This window comes from Tasmannia lanceolata, unplaced genomic scaffold (genome assembly GCF_043159265.1).
Source record: "Tasmannia lanceolata isolate RefF3 unplaced genomic scaffold, GAP_Taslan_0.1 ptg000012l, whole genome shotgun sequence".
Taxonomy (NCBI): Eukaryota; Viridiplantae; Streptophyta; class Magnoliopsida; order Canellales; family Winteraceae; genus Tasmannia; species Tasmannia lanceolata.
The window spans coordinates 12,843,459-12,864,070 of NW_027518689.1; the positions used below are offsets into that span (position 1 = coordinate 12,843,459).

Consider the following 20,612-nt stretch of genomic DNA (forward strand, 5'->3'; position numbering starts at 1 on the left):
CTTAATAAATACATCACGTACTTGTCGAATAAGTCGTGGCTCTTCGAGTTATTCAACTACCACTTGAGTCAAACTTCTCCTTTCTCCCTCCACTCATTCGAAACCCTAGCCTTGTCTCTGCCAGTTGCTCCTGTGGCTGGAGACTAGAGAGAGACAAAACTCATTCATGCTTCAGAGGTGGGACTGTGTGAGCTCAACCTTCTTCCTTCTCTCTCCCTTCCCCACCGCCCCCCACAACCGCGTCCTCTGCTCAGAACTTGATGTCATGCCAGGAGATTGGAGGTGTGATCCTGCTAGCTGTACCTTCTCCCTCCCTTCTCTATCCAACTTGGCTTTGATAGGAAGTTGAAACCCTAGCCAGAATGCACTGAGAAGGGTGACCAGTTATGCAAGTCACAACTTCTCTATGCTGCCACTTTGCCTCATGCTTTTTCTGTTTAATTCTTTCGCAAATTTTTCTGGTTCACCCCAACATTACCCACTTGTCCGACTGTTGCTAAGCAGTTTTTGTATATCAAACGGACCTCCCCAGATGGTAATCTTAATGTGGCCGATTTACCCTCTTTTGCAATCAGTTTCGCTACAGCACCTGCTGCTCTAGCTAATTGTCCACCCTCCCTGCCTTCCAAAGGTGCCTAGAGGACGGGCCAGACGCAGCAGAGCTACGACCTGGGAGCGGATTCCCCACCGGCAGGGGGACAGGAGACGGCCATCTCGAGGCACATCACGACCTACAGGCAACACCGGCGAGACCCGGGAAGGCAACCCGATTGGGAGTCAGAGGATCCATAATGCACTATCTCCCTTCAACCCTTTAAGCGAAATGTGGCAAAAGGAAGGAAAATCCATGGACCGACCCCATCGTCTCCACCCCGTAGGAACTACGAGATCACCCCAAGGACGCCTTCGGCATCCAGGGGTCACAGACCGACCATAGACCCTGTTCAATAAGTGGAACGCATTAGCTGTCCGCTCTCCGGTTGGGCAGTAAGGGTCTTTTTTTTTTAAGCCGAAGAGAAGAATATAATTCAACTCAAGAGGGGCCCAGTTCTCATTCTTCAGTTGTTATCCCTTTTTCCTACGGGTTGGACGGAGTGGAACCAAGGGCCCCGAAGGTGAGCTATCGAATAGCTCAGCTTGAGCCGTTAACAGATAAGGCGGCCTTTGGTTATTCTTGCTAGACAGCAGCATTAAGTGTTATTAATTTAGTCTGCTCTGAAATATGGGCTTCAGGGAATTCGTTTCCCTTCTTGTTCCATGTTTTTACTTCTATTCTTCAGGTCAAAAGAAGGGTTTAGGAAATAAAATAATCACCTAGACGCTTATAGTTTGGAAAGTGAATTATGTAGGAAGCCAATAATTGATTTTTTTTTTTTTTGGATTTAAATCTCGGTTTCAGTTTCGGACATTGCTGAAACTGAAATATCGGCCGGAATACCAAAATTTCAGCTGGAATTCGGTATAAAAAAAAAGCAAATTTCATTAAGGTACTGAAATTTAGGTAATTTCACCGAAATTTTGGAAAAAAACTTAAAAAATCACATTTTCTTGAAATTTTAGCCGAAATTTGGGACTCTAGCCAAATTTCAGATTTTGGTGATTTCAGTTTCGGTCCCAACCGCAATCCGAAATTTCGGTATTTCGGCTGAAATTTAAAACGTCTTTTGGTCCATTTAAAAAAAAATGTCTTTTGACCGAGGTTGCCAGAGCGGGAAGTGAAAGCGGGAAGCGTGAAGGGTTAGAGAATTTTTTTAATAGTTAAATATTTAAAAAAATTTAAAAAATATTAAAAATTACTTAAAAATATAAGAAATAATTATATGAACCACAAAATACTTTTTATTAAAAGATCCAACATTTACTTAAAGGAAAATCACTATCAGCTGAAAAGCCTTTGTTGACCAGTGCGTTGACCAGTGTCTAACAAGAAGAAAAAAAATTTAGAAACCAAATTATGAGATTTTTTTAACCGGACTTTTGAGATTTAATAATGTTTGGACATGATAAATTTATGAATTTTTAAAATTGGAAAAATACCCCATCGTTTAGAAGTTAAGATTTTGACCCAACCCGTTTTTTCAAATTTTGTACTAGAACTGGAAAGTTGACTTTTTATCCTTTTAGATTAGGGTCTTAAAACTATTTTTAATAGATTCAAATGGGGGTTATTCCCTTATTTACATGTAAATCTTAAGTACATAAATGACTTTACATTTAAATATTAAGAAGAGGAAGAGGAAGAGAAGAGGACTAGCAAGAGACAAGGAGGGCAGATAGGAAACGCGCTTCCCATAGAGTGGGTGGGAATTAAATTTCCCATAGAGTGGGAATCGCGTTTCCCACTTTTCCGAACCGGATTCCCAAAAATTGGGGAATCGAGAAGATTCCCATTTCCGAATCGATTTTCGGGGAATCGAGATTCCCCATTCTTTGTAGAGATTCCTGCTTCCTTGCTTTTTACCCATATATAAGGCGAATACATGTTTTCCTATCCCACTCCAGCATCTCTATTGGAGAAATGATATAACTGCTTTTGAGCACTGCAGTGAGAACCTTTAAGTGACATCTCTTCACATTCAATTTGTTTGAAGATTTTCATTTGGAGGAACGTGGAAGTATGGCTATTGTTTTTTTGATGATTCTGAGAGAATTCTTTCATTTTCAGGACTATGTGGATGGCTAAACATTGTTGCTTCTAAAGAAGCATGGAAAGTTATCAATGGTACCTTTAAGTATAAATAGCCTTTTAGAGCAAACTCTGCATGTGCCATTCCCATACTAGTTTTGATTCATAAAGACGAAGTCACCGACACTAATGTTCCTCGCAGTTCATGGCAGATCCCTTTATTTTTCAAGTTGAGAAAGATGACATCCCTGCCATTAATTATCGTACCTGGTTCACCACTAACGGACCAGGTTCATTGCGTACTTTTTCCTGAATTGTTTCCGAATTTTGCCTTGCGGACATTTTTAATGAAACTGAACTTTGTAACTTTGCATCGGAGGGCATTGCTAGTGATTCAAGTCTCTCTCTCTCTCTCTCCCCTTTTCTTAGAGTTGCACAACAATGATGAGTTGTCCCACTCTTCCTGGTACTTGGGCTGAACCACATGTTTGACATTCATAGGATATCTCAGTGAGCTGTATGGTTTCTGAAAAAGTCTGGTTCGTGTTCCCTTTTTTCTTCATAAACGTAGGAGAGCTGAAGTGGAGTTACTTTGGGATTTGTCATAGAGTTGCTGATAGTTTTGTGCATCACTTCATTTTTTGGATTGATGAGGTTTCAGTTGATGCCAGAATGGGGACCCATCGTGATTATCCTTTACAGATTCAACATCTCTTGGTCTCACATGTATACAGAGGCAAATTATAGTATGGTATACCGTAAAACTGAGGCATTTGTTTGTAGGGCAAAAACTTTCTCTTAATCTCGCATTGTTTCTTCTCAACTAGTTATTCTTATATTGCCATTTAGAACGATGGTACCATAAAAAATTCATGGAAAATTGAGGGTATATATATATATATATATATATATATATATATATATATATATATATATAGAGAGAGAGAGAGAGAGAGAGAGAGAGAGAGAGAGAGAGAGAGAGAGAGAGAGAGAGAGAGAGAGAGAATAGTGTTCCTGCGCAGCTGCTCAGATAGCTTATCTGAGCAGCTGCTTCAAAAACTCATGTGGCCCACATTTTTGGGGTGATCCAAAGCATTCATTTGAAAGGCCATTCCATGGATAGGGTGGGTACCAAAAATCAGCCCTATAGGATCATCCTAACCCAATCAAAGGTGGAGGGGAAAATGGACAGACACTGTTTCTGACCATTTTTTCCCTCCACAAATGGCAGGGTTAGGATGATCCTAAATGGCTCATTTTTGGTACACAACCTATTCATGGAAGGGCCTTCCAAATGAATGCTTTGGATCACCCCAAAAATGTGGGGCCACATGAGTTTTTGAAGCAGCTGCTCAGATAAGCTATCTGAGCCGCTGCGCAGGAACACTTATATATATATATATATATATATATATATATATATATATATATATATATATATATATATATATATATATATATATATATATATAGGTGTAGGTATACTAATTTGTCAATTCATTTTTTTCCAAAACCGAATGACAGTGTTGCATTGTTTTGCAAACTTTGGCTATATAGAATAGCGTATGCGCCAAAAGATAGTTGATATTGCTCATATATTTTCTTTTTCAAGTTGCTATTTGTTTACCATGCTATTTTCCTTCTTTCTTTGCTTTGGTGACCTTGTTTTGCCAGTACTTGGGGTTTGTCATCCGCCCAATACTAGTTTTTATGTGGTAGTCGCTTCAATCTTTTTGGTACATGACTTATTTGCACTTTTGACATTTTTGTTTTTATTTCATCGATATTTAATGTTCTCTGGTAACAACCATTTTATATGCAGAAGGGTCCCTGCCTCTTCCGTGGTCCATTAGAATGAAAATTGCACTTGGAGCTGCAAAGGGACTTGCTTTCCTTCATGAGGAAGCTGAAAGACCAGTGATTTATCGTGACTTTAAAACGTCTAATATCCTTTTAGATGCGGTATGCCACCATAACTATGGCTAACAGAGTCTTACTTTTTCCCCCATATAACTTCATTTCTAAAACATGCTCTTATAGGATTACAATGCTAAGCTCTCTGATTTCGGACTTGCTAAAGATGGTCCTGAGGGTGATAAAACTCATGTTTCAACTCGAGTAATGGGAACATATGGCTATGCAGCTCCAGAGTATGTTATGACTGGTAAGTTTATGGTTAAGTTGCACCTTCAGTTTTACATTGGTCTAACAGTTCAAAATTTGAACAGGTAAACGGATATATTTTATGGTGATTTTCTAGCTTTCTGCACCTGTATTTATTATTGTTAAAGTATAAAAGATTAATGTGTAAAAGATAAATAATGCCTTTCTCCAACAGCTTAAGCTTTTGGAGAAGTTGGTAAGTTAAAATGGTATCAGAGCCAAAGGTCTCGAGTTCAAACCTCCCGGATAGCAAAAATCCACATGCAATGGTCGGCCCAAAGTGGGACCACATGTGCCACGTGTTTGCCAAGTGGGCCACACGTGCGGGGGAGTGTTAAAGTATAAAAGCTTAATGTATAAAAGATAAATAACGCCTTTCTCCAACAGCTTCAGCTTTTGGAGAAGTTGGTAGTTAACAATTATATAAGATTGAATGTGTAGAATTTTCAAGACAAAATTATGATTGATGATTTTCCATTGTTAGGCCATCTTTTGCATTTGTAGTTCTAGAAAATACACGAAATGTAAATTGTGAACTATGCGAATAATGTTGTCTAGTGCTTTTGACTTTAGATGGTAGAGTACTATTTCTGTTGCAATTCTTTCTCAATTCTTTCTTTTTTCTTCTTAATCAGGCTAGTGGATTTCCACCATGGTTTTAAATTTTGGTTGGGAAAAAAAAAGGAAATTTCGCGAAATCCCACTGAAATCTCCGCAATTTCAGAAATTTCGGCTGAAATTCAAAATATTAATATTTTTTTAAAATATTAGTATTCCGAAATTTTGGAATTAATAAACTAGTGCTTTTTTTTATTACCGGATTTTGGCCGAAATTTCGGTTTCGGCCAAGGGTGAAACCGAAACCAAAATTTAAATCCATGACTTCCACAATTTATCTTCTTTCAGTAGCTACAAGCTTTTAATGAGTAGCGCGAAGGCTATTGGTCGAGTACCACTGCCATTGGAGCTTCACAGGATTGTGATGAGTTCCTCTAGAAATCAATTTATCAGAAACTATCACTGGCCAGCTTTAGTTTTGCTAGCTAATTGCTTTTGAACCCATGTAAAAAATAAACAACTAGTAACTTTTATGTTGCTAGTAAATTGAACTATGACACATTGTGAGGTACCTCGATTATTTACAAATTCTCTCTCGAGGATCCATCGAAAGAATATGATGTGCACTAATGATGCATGGAGTCAGTTAATTAAGACAGTCAGCAAACAGAGGGGAAAGCGCAGGTAAGATTGGAAAATAATAAATCATAAAAATTCAGTGGAAAATAACAAGTCTTGTCCTGTATTTCAGCCAGAGTCAGGAGAACCATACCTTCCTGCAAATGTGATACAAAACAACTTTGCGGCCAGATTTTGATCACAGGAATAAGATTGATCACAACCAAATTTTGATCACAAGATGAAGATTGATAGCAGCTCAGATTTTTACCCACATTTTGATAAAATATTGGAATCAAAGTATGAGCCAAAGAAGGGTGGAAAAACCGAAAAACCAATGCTCGTGGCTCAGGATTAGAGTCTAGTTCTAACACAGATGAGTCCAGTTCTGACGCAGATGGGGCCCACTTCAATGTATGATAGTTTGACGTAGTTGGCCACTTGCGTTAGTAAAATGAATTAAAATAAAATAGGGTCCACTGCACTCCCACAATGTTATTTATTTCATTGGTCATAACACTATTCATGCAATCGTTTATGAAACTGTTCCATTCGATAATAGAGATTTGATACATGAAGATAAGAGAGAGACGAGAGAACATGGAGAATGCGTGAACAAGAGTCTGTCTAAATCTCACGCACGAAGATATATATATATATATATATATATATATATATATATATATATATATATATATATATATATATATATATATATATATATATATATAGAGAGAGAGAGAGAGAGAGAGAGAGAGAGAGAGAGAGAGAGAGAGAGAGAGAGAGCGTACTCGGTTGAGTAGATAAGCTTACTCGGTCGGCTAATAAAGTGGGGGCACACATTTTTTGGGTGATCCAAACCATTCATTTGAAAGGTCCTTACCTAGATAGGGTGTCCACAAAAAATCAGCCCCATAGGATCATCCTAACCCATCCAGCAGTGGGGGGAAAAATGGGCAGATTTGTGGAAAAACTGTGTCTGTGCATTTTTTCCCCATTTCCCCCTCCACATTTGGATGGGTTAGGATGATCCTATGGATCTGATTTTTTGTGGACACCCTATGTAGGTAAGGGCCTTTCAAATGAAGGTTTGGATCCCCCAATCAATGTGGGCCCCCACTGTTTTTAGCTCGACCGAGTACGGTAACTTTTCCGTATCTATATATATATATATATATATATATATATATATATATATATATATATATGCGTGATACATGGAAATACATAAATACCCCTCCATATGAGGTATATAACACGACCATTCTCAACATTCCCCTCAAGCTGGACTATGTATATCATACATCCCCAGCTTGTTATATAAATCACTTAATCTAGCCCTGCTCAGGGGTTTCGTAAACATATATGCTATCTGGTCGTTTGACCTTGTGAACACTGTGCGAATCTCCCCTTTTTGAATCCATTGACGAATAAAATGACAATCCACCTCCATGCTTTTTCTCCTCTCATGAAATACTGGATTCATGGCTATATGAATTGGCGGATTTGTTGTCATAGTGGAGCAAAGCAGGTAACGAGTAGCGAACCCAATCTCTGACATAAATGACTTCAACCAGATCAACTTGCAGCCTGTATACGCCATGGCTCTATACTCTGCCTCTGCACTTGACCTTGATACAAGCTCTCGTTTCTCGCTCTTTCAAGATACCAAGTTGCCTCCAACAAAGGTACAGTATCCATTTGTTGACCTCCTATCTGCAGGAGATCCTGCCCAATCTGCATCTTAATATTCCTCAATCCTCATTTGACTATGTTTACTGAAGAGGAGCCCTTTACCAGGAGCTTTCTTCAGATATTTCACTATCTGGATAACTGCCGACCAATGAGGTGTCCGTGATGCACTCATATACTGACTAACCACACCGACAACATTAGAAATGTCTAGACGTATGAAAGTCAATTTTCTTTTACTACTTGGATGGCTCTTCGGAAAAAGGGAAATCAACTTCCCAACTAAACATCTATATCTACCTCAATCTTCTAGTAACACCCCCTGATCAGGGGAAAGCTTCACATTTGGGTCCATGGGTGTCTCAGCTCGCTTCACTCCTAGAAGACCAATCTCCTCCAATATATCAAGTGCGTACTTTCTTTGTGATAAAGATAGCCCTCCACATGAATGTGCTCCCTCTACCCTAGAAAGTATCTCAGGCGACCAAGATCTTTGGTGAAGAATTCTTTCTAAAGAAACTCCTTTAGTCTCTGTATACCGCACTGTCACTCCCTGTAATTATGATATCATCAACATAAACAATCAGAAAGATCCTACCATCTTTACCCTGAGAGCTAAACAGTGAATGATCGACAACACACTGTTTCATTCCAAATCGTATCACCGCGTCACTAAATCTTCCAAACCAGGCCCGGGGAGACTGCTTAAGGCCATATATTGCCTTGTGTAACTTGCAGACCGCATGCTTCATCTCCCCCTGAGCAACATACCCAGGAGGTTGCTCCATATATACCTCTTCCTGCTGGTCACGATGCAATAAGTCATTCTTGGCATCTAACTAATAGAGAGGCCATGACATGTTCACTGCAAGTGATATCAGAACTCGTACTGAAGGTATTTTTGCCACAGGAAAAAAGTTTCTATGTAATCAATGCTGTAAGTTTGTGTGTACCCCTTTGCAACCAATCGAGCCTTTAGTCTTTTTATTGTCCCATATGGTAGGTATTTTTACTGTAAACACCCACTTACAACCTACTACTTGCGCCCTTGGAGGACGAGGGACCAACCGCCATGTGTGATTTGACTCCATATCACCCATCTCTGTATCCGTTGCGCTTAAGAGATAAAATAGGAGCCTCATCAGGAGAAATAGTCACCTCTGGAGCTGCGAGCTGTAAAGGAGCTGGTGGGCATGAGGTGTCATCTGGATAGGAAGGCAGTAAAGACTGCTGACGGCAACGAGAATAAACCTGCGACGGTTTCAATTGTTTCGCAGGTGACAAATCCGGGACTGGAACAGGTAATGGGCGGAACCTGAGAATTAGGAACTGGTATAGAAACAGAATCAGTAAAAATAAGGGGTATCCTCAAAAAACTAACCCAAATCTTCCATTGCTCAGATTGAACAATCCTTTCTATCTTCTCTGGCACTAGTACTTCAACGTAGCATGAAATACATGAGCTCCGTTCTATACCAACACAACTAACTCACATGCTGAACCAAGCACCCCTAGTGTGCACACCAAAGTATCCAAAGGGAATCTTGTATGCTCAATTGATTTTGTGAACTACCACCCAAATACCCCAGCCAATGTCCAGCTTTTCACCACAAGTATGCATCTTCAGTTCCTCGAGATGGTGAATACCTTCAATCTTCATGGATATGAGCCTCGGTCCTTCGGTACTCTTCTTTTTCCCAAGAGCATGACTCTTCCTTTAGAGTGATAATGAACACCTTCACCCGTCATGGCTCCGTGACTCAGTTTCTGGGTCTTTCGGTATTTCCTCTTTAACCCAAGAGCTTCTCTAGTCCCTCAAATTGGTTTTGCCTTCACCGAGAGTAAGCAATCCACACCTTTGATTCCTATCAAATGTGATTTCCCCATCCTGCCTCTTGACCAAGGGTATGCACTTCAGCACATGGGCCTCACTATTGGACTCTACGGAGGAGTCGCCTTCTAGCAAATGAACCCCACTAATGACTGGCTATGCATAGCTATTTTCTCCAAGGCAACTCAACTCCATCCCATAATGAATGAGTCCCTCATTTGTCGACCATCGACTTTGTTAACAATGGAGGAAGAGAGAGAGAGAGATAGAGAGAAAGAGAGAGAGACAGAGTATGATGGCTTAAGAGAGTCTAAATATGGCCTCTCACAACCATTATATATATATATATATATATATATATATATATATATATATATATATATATATATGAGAAAACTGTTCCTACACATATGTGTAGATAAGTTATCTACACACTAGCTTAAAATACAGTGGGGGCCACATTATTTGGGTGATCCAAACCATTCATTTTTAAGGCCCTCACATAGATAGGGTGTCCACAAAAAATCAGCTCCATAGGATCATCCTAACCATTCGAATTGTGGAGGCAAAAAATGGACTAATTTGTGAAGGTTTAAAGACATCCATTTTACCTCCACAAATCGTAGGGTTGGGATGATCCTATGGATCTGATTTTTTGTAGACACCCTATCTATGTGAGGGCCTTTAAAATGGATGGCTTGGATCACCCAAACAATGTGGGCCCCCCACTGTATTTTAAGCTAGTGTGTAGAGAACTCTCTACACATGTGTAGGAACCGTTTTCTCATATATATATATATATATATATATATATATATATATATATAGAGAGAGAGAGAGAGAGAGAGAGAGAGAGAGAGAGAGAGAGAGAGAGAGAGAGAGGAAAGGGTTCCTGCACTCAAGTGCAGATAGCTTAGGGTTGTGAGAAAGACTAAATTACCCTCACATGGGTATATTATTACTTGACTCTTCTAACACTCCCCCTCAAGCTAGAGTGTATATGTCATACAACTCCAGCTTGTTACAAATATCACTCTACTTAGACTTTCCCAACGGTTTGGTAAAGATATCAGCTAATTGATCTCCAGATCGAGTAAACGCAATACATATTTCTCCCTTTTAAAGCTTCTCATGATTGAAATGGCAATCCACTTCAATATGCTTAGTCCTTTCATGAAAGATTGGATTTGAGGTGATATGAATACTTGGTCTATTATCAGTGAACAATGACACTGGAGATGAGGAAGAAACACCAATCTCAGACAAAAGAGATCTCAACCAAGTCAACTCCTGACAGCTGTGAGCTATAGCTCGATATTCTGCCTCCGCACTAGATCTAGTCACAACATCTTGTTTCTTCGAAACGATACTAAATTCGCTCCTACAAAAGGTACAATCTCCTGTAGTTGACCTCGTATCTGCTGGAGATCTTTCCCAATCTGCGTTAGTGAATCCTATCAACTTCACATGTTTATTTCTTCTAAAGAATAAGCCTTTCCTGGGAGCACTCTTCAATTATTCAACTATTTGAAGAGCTGCTCCCCAGTGAGAGGTTCATGGATAACTCATAAACTGGCTAACCACACCTACTGCGAAGTAGATGTCAAGATGAGTTGCAGTCAAGTAAATCAACTTGCCAACCAATTTTGTATACCTGCTTGGATCTTCCAACGACTCCCCTTGATCTGGATAGAGCTTCACATTAGGATCCATGGGTACCGGTAACCGGAGTAGGTTTTGCTCCCAATGATCTTGTCTCCTCTAAGATATCCAACACATGGTTCCTCTGAGACAAGGAAAGTCCATCGCGAGAATACGCCAACTCAACACCTAAAAAATGCCTGTGGCGACCCAGATCCCTGATGCAAAACTATGTCTAAAGAAATTCTTTCAGCTTTTGAATGCGGATCATGTTATTTCGAGTAAAAACAATGTCATCCACATAGACTATCAAGAAAATATATTCAACAACATCCGAGTGAGAACTAAATACCGAGTAATCAACAACACACTGATTCATACCAAAACGCATAACAACCTTACTAAATCTCCCAAACCAAGTTTGAGGAGACTGTTTTTGTCCATAAAGAGCTATGCGAAGACAACATATTGATCCCATCTCCCCCCGAGCAACACTCTCAGGAGGTTGCTCCATATTGTAGACACCACATTTTGCTCCGCTTTTTCTGATAGGAGCTCATGACGACAACCCAATGATAAATCCCCGTGTTGTTAGGAGTAATGCCTTTTATACACTTGCAAGACAATGCCAAATTTTAGACCAAAACTCTATTTCAAAATCCATAGTCTGAGGACCCAGTCGACGAATCAACCACCTATTTTCAAGTACTAAATACTTTTGCAAAATAGCCGGTCCATGATCCCACTAAAAACCCGTGCCTCGACCTCATTACAAACTTGGGCCTTGAGCCCAACACAAACCCGGGCCCTGAGCCCATCACAAATCCAAGCCCCGAGCTCATTTCAAAAACACAAAAAAAAAGTCTCATACGAGGACCCGCTGGCGCACGGCTCTGCAGGTCACGTCTCTAACACTCTTCGCCAAAAAGTGAAAATGAATAGTCCCATCGACCAAACACAAAACTCGCCTCTTTCCGCGAGCTTATCAAATCCTTTGCTCTTTCTGGGAAGGGAAGAGGAATTTTTGGGCCAACAGCTTCCCCCATAGGAAGATTCTTGGCCAATCCCAAGTGGATTGACACAAAAGTTCACACCAATCATAAGAGTTCCCCTTTGGGCACACTCCTTATGGCCCCACCAAGTTTGAGATTCCATCTCCTTTGGTAGGTCCACCTTCAGGAGCCGGGCCCGCACTGCTTCAGGCGTTGGACCATTGGGAGAGCTCAGACCACCTAAGGGGACACCGCCGCAGCTACCAATCATATTTGTAGGGTAATCTCTCTCCTTGTCTTGATTAGTTTATTAATTAGTTAGTTTTAAATTAAAACTGGGGTTTAGCTTATTGTAGGATCCAAGAGCCTTGGCCCATCTTTGATTGGGCCATACTAGCCTTTGGCCTACTATGACCCAAACTCCTAGACCCCCAACACACATCTCGTGGGCCGAATATTTTCTTGCTCAAGTTAAGTAGGTAATAATTTCAGTTAAAAAGGGGCTTATTAGGTAGTTAAGGGAGCTAGGCCAAATCATGGCTTCACTTCATACCCACTAGCCCCTAGTTTGTTTTTCCTTGAGGGGTAAGTGAGAGGCCAAGGAGATGGGCCAATCCGTGGCCTAACGTCATGACCATCAGCTCACTCCCTCTATCTCTTTAATCATTCGGGTCTAACAAGTGAGGAAGGGGTTGGGAGAGGATACTCCATAGACAGTCCTCTCCTCTCTTAATGACTGATTTTAAAGGGTACCACGAGTCTCGTCTTGCAAGTGATCCCGATTCCATAAACTTCCCCTGTTTCTAGTAGAGACCAACGCAAGTCGGGTGGGCGTGGAGTTGGTGCCTAGCACCTTCCAACTCCGTAACCGGAATGCGGACCCTGCTTTGGGAAAGCAAGACGATGCTTATAAAGAGTCATTATGGGTCCTAGGCCCTAACTTAGGTGGCGACTCTACCTCACTTTCCAAGGGATCTGGTTCGCTCGATTCCATGTGAGGGTTTATGATAAGGCCTTGCTGGCTCCTCTCGTGAGGGGTTTGAGCTAGGAAGGGCTGATGGACCCAATAATGTGCAAAAGGACTAGATGAGAACACCCTCGAAGCACGCCCTAATAACCAACAAACAAGCCCGACAACGACACTTCGACCATGTGGAGTGCAGAATAGAAAAAGGGCCCAGGAGGCGAAGGACATGCTTCCTCCCTTTGCCGCCTCCCGCAGGCTGTGGCCCCACACATATAAACCTCCTCAGTTAGTCACCATTCAGAAAGCCGTTCTTCACATCCAACTGTATAGAGTGGCCAACCATAGTTTACAGCCAGTGAAATAAGAATGTGGACAGATGGAATTTTAGCAAACGAGAGAAAATGTTTCAGTATAATCAACCTCTGTTCTAAAAGGCGGCCGCCCAGGCCACCTAGGCGCTGGGCGCAGAAAAAACGCACCGCCTAGGCCCTAGGTGTTTAAAAAAGCGGTCTCACCGCCTGGGCGTTATTAGGCGGCCACCCAGGCGATGTGGCTGTGCCTGGGCACTGAGCGTGGGCTTGGGCGGGGCGGGTTTGAAGACTCAAATGAAGATCGAGTCTTGGTCTTGGAGGGAGAGGACAATGATTGGTGAAGACTGAAGAAGTGCTTAGATTTTAATCTTTTTTTTTGTCATGGATTTGTGTTATATTGTTAAATACTTCAATTATTAAGTACTTTATGCTTAATTTCTTATTATGTTTTTGACTTTTTGTTATTATTTAATGTTTAGTGCTTATGCATAAAATGGTTTGGATTGTTATGTATTCAAGTATTTATATTTTGTATAAAAAAATGCAAGATATTATGAAAATATATTAATATCTAAAAAAAAAATGAAAAACGCCTAAAAAAGCCTGGGCGGCCTGGGCGCTGGGAGGTCAGTCAGCCGCCCAGCTCCGCCCAGCGCTTTTTAGAACACTGTAATCAACCTCAAATGTCTGAGTCTAACCCTTTGCAACCAAGTGTGCCTTCAAACGCTCAACCCTACCATCCAACTAATACTTAATAGAAAACACCCATTGACAACCAATAGTTTGGGCACCGGACGGAAGTGGGACCAACTACCAAGTTCCATTGGAATGAAGATCACTCATCCCGACATCCATATCTACGTGCCAACCAAGATGTGCTGAAGCTTCTGCAACAGATTTAAGTACAACAACAGAAGACAAGGCAGATAGAAAAGTCTGATATGAAGGAGAAATACGCGTTCGTAAGATACAAAGTTAGAAATAAGATGTGCAATAGTGCTGGACCGTATCCGAGAAGCAATGAGAATCATTAACAACTGATTCATAAGGAACGATAGATGAAAAATTACTTGAAGTAGAACCGTGCAATTGAGCATGTGGAGGACGATCGGACGTGCACCTTGACAAGTCTGTGAAATCCTTCAAGGGCCATGTGTATAAGCTTGTATTTTGGAAGGGGAAACATTCAAAGAGGAAGACGGTATGGGAAGAGGTAGACTGGTGTCACAAACAAAGTCAGTCTCTGAGTTAGAAAAATAAGTACACTCAAAGAAGATAACATCAGTAGAAACAAAGACCTTGCGTAAGGTGGGACAGTAACACTTATACCCCTTTTGAATTCGAGAGTAAGACCTTGTGTGTAATGACCCTTTTCTTCAACCTCTATAAAGAACATTAAACACTCAAGAAAAAGACTGCATTGCATTCATACATCACTAAAGGCAGCACTCCATTTAATATACCATATGCAAAAACACAATATAAAGATAGGTGGAAGATGGGCAATCTAAAGTTAATCCCTTCATGTATCAATTCAGTCACATACAAAAGATTGGGGGCATTACATGGAGGGATGTTGTGGAGAATATGTAGGGAAGGAGAAGAGTAGATGGGGAAGGATAGATGGTTGCCGCATCCAAGGGCGCACTGCTCATGGAGGGGGTGTTCTCTTGAATGATTGTGGAAGATGGACGATCTCCAAGTGCACACTGCTGCGAGGAGGATGGGGGATGGAGGATAGATGGGGTGCTCACTGCACCTTCACCATGTAGGAGATGCACTATCTCACTACCACGGCTGATCGGCTACACTAGTCAACTTCATTTCGAGACAAGGAGATAATAAGCAAGCATAATCCCTTTCCTTACCTATCCAATCTACTTATAACCAATACAAAACAAGGTGTCCATATCAAATCAATACCCAAGCAAAAATGTCCAAGAGAGTGGCTTTTGCCCAATCCACACACAAGGGGTGCCCCTATCATCTCCGTACCACTGTGAAACAGTCCAAAGTGTGTCCATACAATATCATCTTTGAATGCTATATGGCTCTTGGTCCCACGCCCCATAGAGGGACTCCCACTCCATTGGCCTCACAAGTGGGCCACGTCCACATGATGCGACCCCACGAATGATGTCCAATCACACAAAAGATGCCCCAAACAGCACAATCCTTGCATTTCCATCCGGTCCATGATACTCTATCAATGTTATGAAAAAGGAACATTACATTGTGTAAGGTGGGATTGTAACACTTATACCCCTTTTGAATACGAGAGTAACCTAGAAAAACACATTTTTCAGCCCGAGGATCCAACTTATCTAAGCCAAGTGATAATTTGTGAACAAAACACACACAACCAAAGGTTCATGGGATCAAAGGAAAGGGATTTCCAAAAGTATGTAGCACTGAAAAGGTATGTAGCAGAAGATTGTAGTCGATAACTAAGGAAGCAAGCAAGCAAGTTGTAGACACATCATCACTCCAATAGAGTTAATGAACTTTCATATGAAAAATGAGGGAGCGAGCCATATCAAGAAGATAGCGAAGTTTTCTCTCAGCCACCCAATTTTGCCATTTTGCTAGGAGGTATAAGAACAGGATGACTGATGAAGAATACCATGCGACTCCACAGAATTGAAACTAATTTCAAGCAGGTAAATATTCTTTAGCATTATCAGTACGTAAACATCCAATTGAGCGCGGATATTGATTGTAATTCTCAAAATAAAAAAAAACATGAAATACAGATAAAACTTCGGAATCATCCTTTATTAAAAATAGCCATATCATTCTTGAATAATCATCAACAAAGATAATAAAGTACTTAAAACCAAACAGGGATGTAGTTCAACAAGGACGCCATACATCAAAATGGACTAACTCAAAAGAAGTAGAGACTCGACTAACTGTCTGGGAGGGAAAGAACACCCTATGGTGCTTTCCCAGTTCGCATGACTCACACTTAAAAGACTTAATTGGATTTGTTGGTGGTTTTACGCAAAAGCAAAGATCCCACATCAGAAAAGTGATGAGATGCGGATGGGCATATAAGGGCTTGGGCACCCTCCCCTTAACGACTAGCTTTTAAGGGTGAGTTCCACCTGGGTCCCAACAAGTGGTATTAGAGCTGCGGCGTGGTAACCCGGTGTACCTTCGAGGACGGTGAAATTCCCTCGGAGAAGATCTCGTAGTTCCCACGTTGCTCGTGTGTTGAGGGGCGAGATTGTCTACGTTGCTTCCGCGTGGAAGTGGAGATTGTTCAGGTTTCCACGCAAAAGCAAAGATCCCACATTGGAAAAGTGAAGAGATGTGGAAGGGCATATAAGTGCTTGGGCGCCCACCCCTTAACAACTAGCTTTTAAGGGTTAGATCTACCCGGGTCCCAACAGGTTTCGACACTAAAACTGACTTCTGAAGTTCTCAACTGAAGGGTGGTTCAAATGACAAATGCCACTGAAAGGAATCAGGCGCAAGGCTGCACTTTCATATTTCTGGTCGTGTTAATAAAGACCATCCACCTCACAGCCCGAACCAATCTTCCCCCCAGTCTTTAAATCCAGAAAGACACAATAAGGATAGAAAGAAATAGAACAATTCAAGTGTTTAGTTAACTGACTTGCGGAAAGTAAATTAAAAGGAAATTTGGGCACACAAAGAGCAAATGTTAATTTGAGACGTAAATGAGGAGAAGCTACGCCTACTCCTTAGAAATGGGATGTAGTCTTTAGCCAAGGTAACACTATGATTCGGTGAAGAATACAACTAGGAGGAGAATATATCGGATTTATCTGTCATATGGTTTGATGCTCCTCAGTCACTACCTATGAAGCACGGGTACGGGTACGGGGTGAGGGTACGACACGACACGGGTACGTGGGTATGTGATTTGCCAAAAAAACCGGGTGCGGGTACGTTCGGGTACGCCGAATATAATAATATATTTTAATATTTTAGTATATATTTATAAAAATTAAAAAATAATAATTGTAGAGCAATCAAATAACAATAACATCACCAAAATGGAAAATTCTAATATTACTCTTCATTTCATAAGTGATTAAGTTCCATATTTCATAACATGAGGCATCAATACATCATTCATTAGAAAAAAAGTCTGTCACCAGTGTGTTGACCAGTGCCTGACAAGATGAATAATTTTTAGAGAACAAATTATGAGATTTTTTTTACCGGACTTTTGGGATTTAATAATGTTTGGACAAAATAGATTTTATGAATTTTTAAAATTTGAAAAATACCCCACCGTTTGGAAGTTAAGAAAGTTAAAATTTTGACCCGACCCTTTTTCTTTGAATTTTGTACTAGAACTGGAGAGTTGACTTTTTTTCCTTTTAGATTTGGGTGTTGAAACTATTTTTTAATAAATCCAAAAGGGGAGTATTCCGTTATTTTCATGTAAATCTTAAGTAAATGCATTTACTTAAATGGTTTATATGTAAATACAGAGTAAAGAGAAGTACAGGAGAGGAAAGAGAAGCAGCAGGAAGAAGCAGGACGTGTCGGGTACGCGTGGTGCGCACCCGACACGCACCCGACCCTTAAAACTAGGTTTTTTTTTTACAAAAAATGGGGGTACGTACCCCGGACATACCCGCACCCCATACGTGTCGGGTGCGGGTGCGGGTGCGGGAGCTCCGGGAGAGTACCCGTGCTTCCTTGGTCACTACCCATTACCCAGAAACAATAAGGAAACAAGAGAAAGTGCAGCAACCAAGTTCAAGCATTGCTTGGACTTGGCTAATATAAGCCGTTGTTGATGATTGGCGATGCACCCCATGGAGTGGCGTGGGCACCTCATGTGCACAAGGTGCGGAGCTGTGTTTAGAGAGCACACAGTGGAGTATGATCTTCAGGTGGTTTCAAAATTCAAGCCAAGGTGGAGATTATTGTGCTGATGTCTTGTATTATGGCATTATACAGGACCCTGACAGACTAATGTGCGCGACGCACACGCGGGTTGAGCTGCCGAACCACATAAAATCTTGTGTTTTCTTGGCCACGAAGAATAGTTTGTAACCCTAAACCAAAATGGTGGAAAATCTTCCCCTGTGGACGTAGGCAATGCGAACCATGTAAAATCTTGTGTTTCTTGTGTGATTGCCTTCTTTGCATTGTTTCTTGACATTTTTGCTGGACATCGTGTTCTATGCTGAGAAGGTATTTCTCAATTTTTCTACACTGCTGATGTCAACACTGACGATGCTGACGTCAACCCTAACCCGACGCCTCACGGCGGCAGGACGCTGCTCTAGCAGTGACGAATCTGATCCCCCCCTTCCCTCTTTTTTGTGTGTAAAGAAAAAAGGAGAAGAGAAGAATGGAGAAGATGAATGGTAGGGATTTTCAGCCAATGCTCTGATACCATGTTAACAATGGAGAGAGGGAGGGAGGGAGGCAGTGACGAATCTGATCCCCCCCTTCACTCTTTTTTGTGTGTAAAGAAAAAAGGAGGAGAGAAGAATGGAGGAGATGAATGGTAGGGATTTTCAGCCTAATGCTCTGATACCATGTTAACAATGGAGAGAGAGAGAGAGAGAGAGAGAGAGAGAGAGAGAGAGAGAGAGAGAGACTAAATCTGACCTCTCAGAAACATAATATATATGCATTAGGATTGTACAAGGAGAAAAACTAAAATACCCTCAAATGCCTATATTATTACTTAGCTATTCTAACAGACTTCATTAAAATGCAAGAGGATTCTTTGCCACACGGAAGTACATCACCCGAGGAAATCATGGACAATGCCACTTCAAGCAATAAGTGCATCGTTCACATGGAGTGTCATCCTCCTTGCACCAACACATTAGCACTAGGAATTCATTCCACTGCACTTCTGCTTGTATTGATTCTGATAAGGTAGGGGAGTCAATACCTCCAAGGTGTTATTTGATCTCAAAGCAGCCCATGCCACCAACACAGATCAATGATGTCTCACACCTGACACTAAGAAAGCTACGCATCCACTCATTGGACGAAATCCCACACATTAGATCTTTATTCGGCCAACTAGACTTCAAATGTGCCAAATTCAAGGACTTCTGCTATTTAAATTACCAAGCTGCCACCACCCGGCCGACATTCAAGCTTATCTCAACTTTGCCACAAGACATAGGGTTTCCCATTCCCTTATGCCACTGCACTTGAGATGCACCAACCATAGCCACAATCACTGCCACTATTGCAACTATGCCAAGTACTAACGCATTTGACATCATCACCCACACCAAAGTGCCAACCCTGTCTTCAATTGCCAGTATCAGAGTCAACAATTCATATCTGATACTAGTTAATAACTAATAGGCAGCACTGATGCCACTTATCAAAGGCACCCATCTCGTCAACCCTAGCTCTGGAACCTGACAACAGCTATCAGAGGCAATCAGTTAGCTTTATAATCTTTCTACTCTGATTCCAACTATTAAGCTCTATGATTCTCCAGCTCTGATACTTGAAAGGTGCTCTGGTTGCATACTTTTGCGAAAGCAAGGATATGAGGTTGAATAGTGCCTAGTCGAACTTGAAAGGCAGCGGTCTGCCAGTCAACTCCGAGATTTCCAGTAAAATAGGATTGTGGTCTGACATGGGTTTTGGTAGTACTCTTTGGTAGATCAAGGGAAAGAACTCATCCCATTCTGATGAGATAAGCACTCGATCAATACGGCTCATAACCAAATCCTCCCGATTGTTTGACCAAGTGAACTTTGCCTCCTCTAACGGTAAATCAACCAGATGACAATCATTAATGAAAGTCGATAAATTTCTCATACTCATAGTTATCCTCGTAGGTTTGTTCTTCTCTGCCGGAAATCGGATCGTGTTGAAATCGCCCCCCACGATCCATGGTCCCGACCACAGGTCCCTGATCCCCCTCAATTCTCTCCATAGCCCACTTCGCTCCCTTGCTCTTGCCTGCCCATAAACCACCGTTAGCATCCATTTCTCCGTCCAATTGACTGACGATATCAACAACGAAATAGAGAATTGATTTACGGTGACTTCTTCAACCCCAAAATAGTTGCTCTTTCATATAATTATAATCCCTCCCGCCGAACCCACAGCTTCCTTCGCCCCCCACTCTCTATTGTTTCATCCCCATAGGTTATTGATTAAAGAGTCAGTAACCCCCATGACTTTTGATTCTACAATAGCTATAAGATCCGCCTTTCTACTTCGAATTAGATCTTTGACT

At 41.2% G+C, this 20,612-nt stretch overlaps 1 protein-coding gene across 2 annotated transcripts in view; it reads left to right on the forward strand.

Moving 5' to 3' along the window:
• The window catches only part of LOC143887630 (serine/threonine-protein kinase PBL34-like), a 73,187-nt gene that overhangs the window by 35,225 nt on the left and 17,350 nt on the right, over positions 1-20,612 (forward strand). Inside the window, exons 4-5 of one of the 2 annotated variants that reach the window (XM_077391740.1) lie at positions 4,449-4,588; positions 4,667-4,790. In XM_077391740.1, the coding sequence (XP_077247855.1) occupies positions 4,449-4,588; positions 4,667-4,790 (264 nt within the window). The remainder of the gene's footprint in view (positions 1-4,448; positions 4,589-4,666; positions 4,791-20,612) is intronic. The other variant, XM_077391741.1, reaches the window with a different exon arrangement.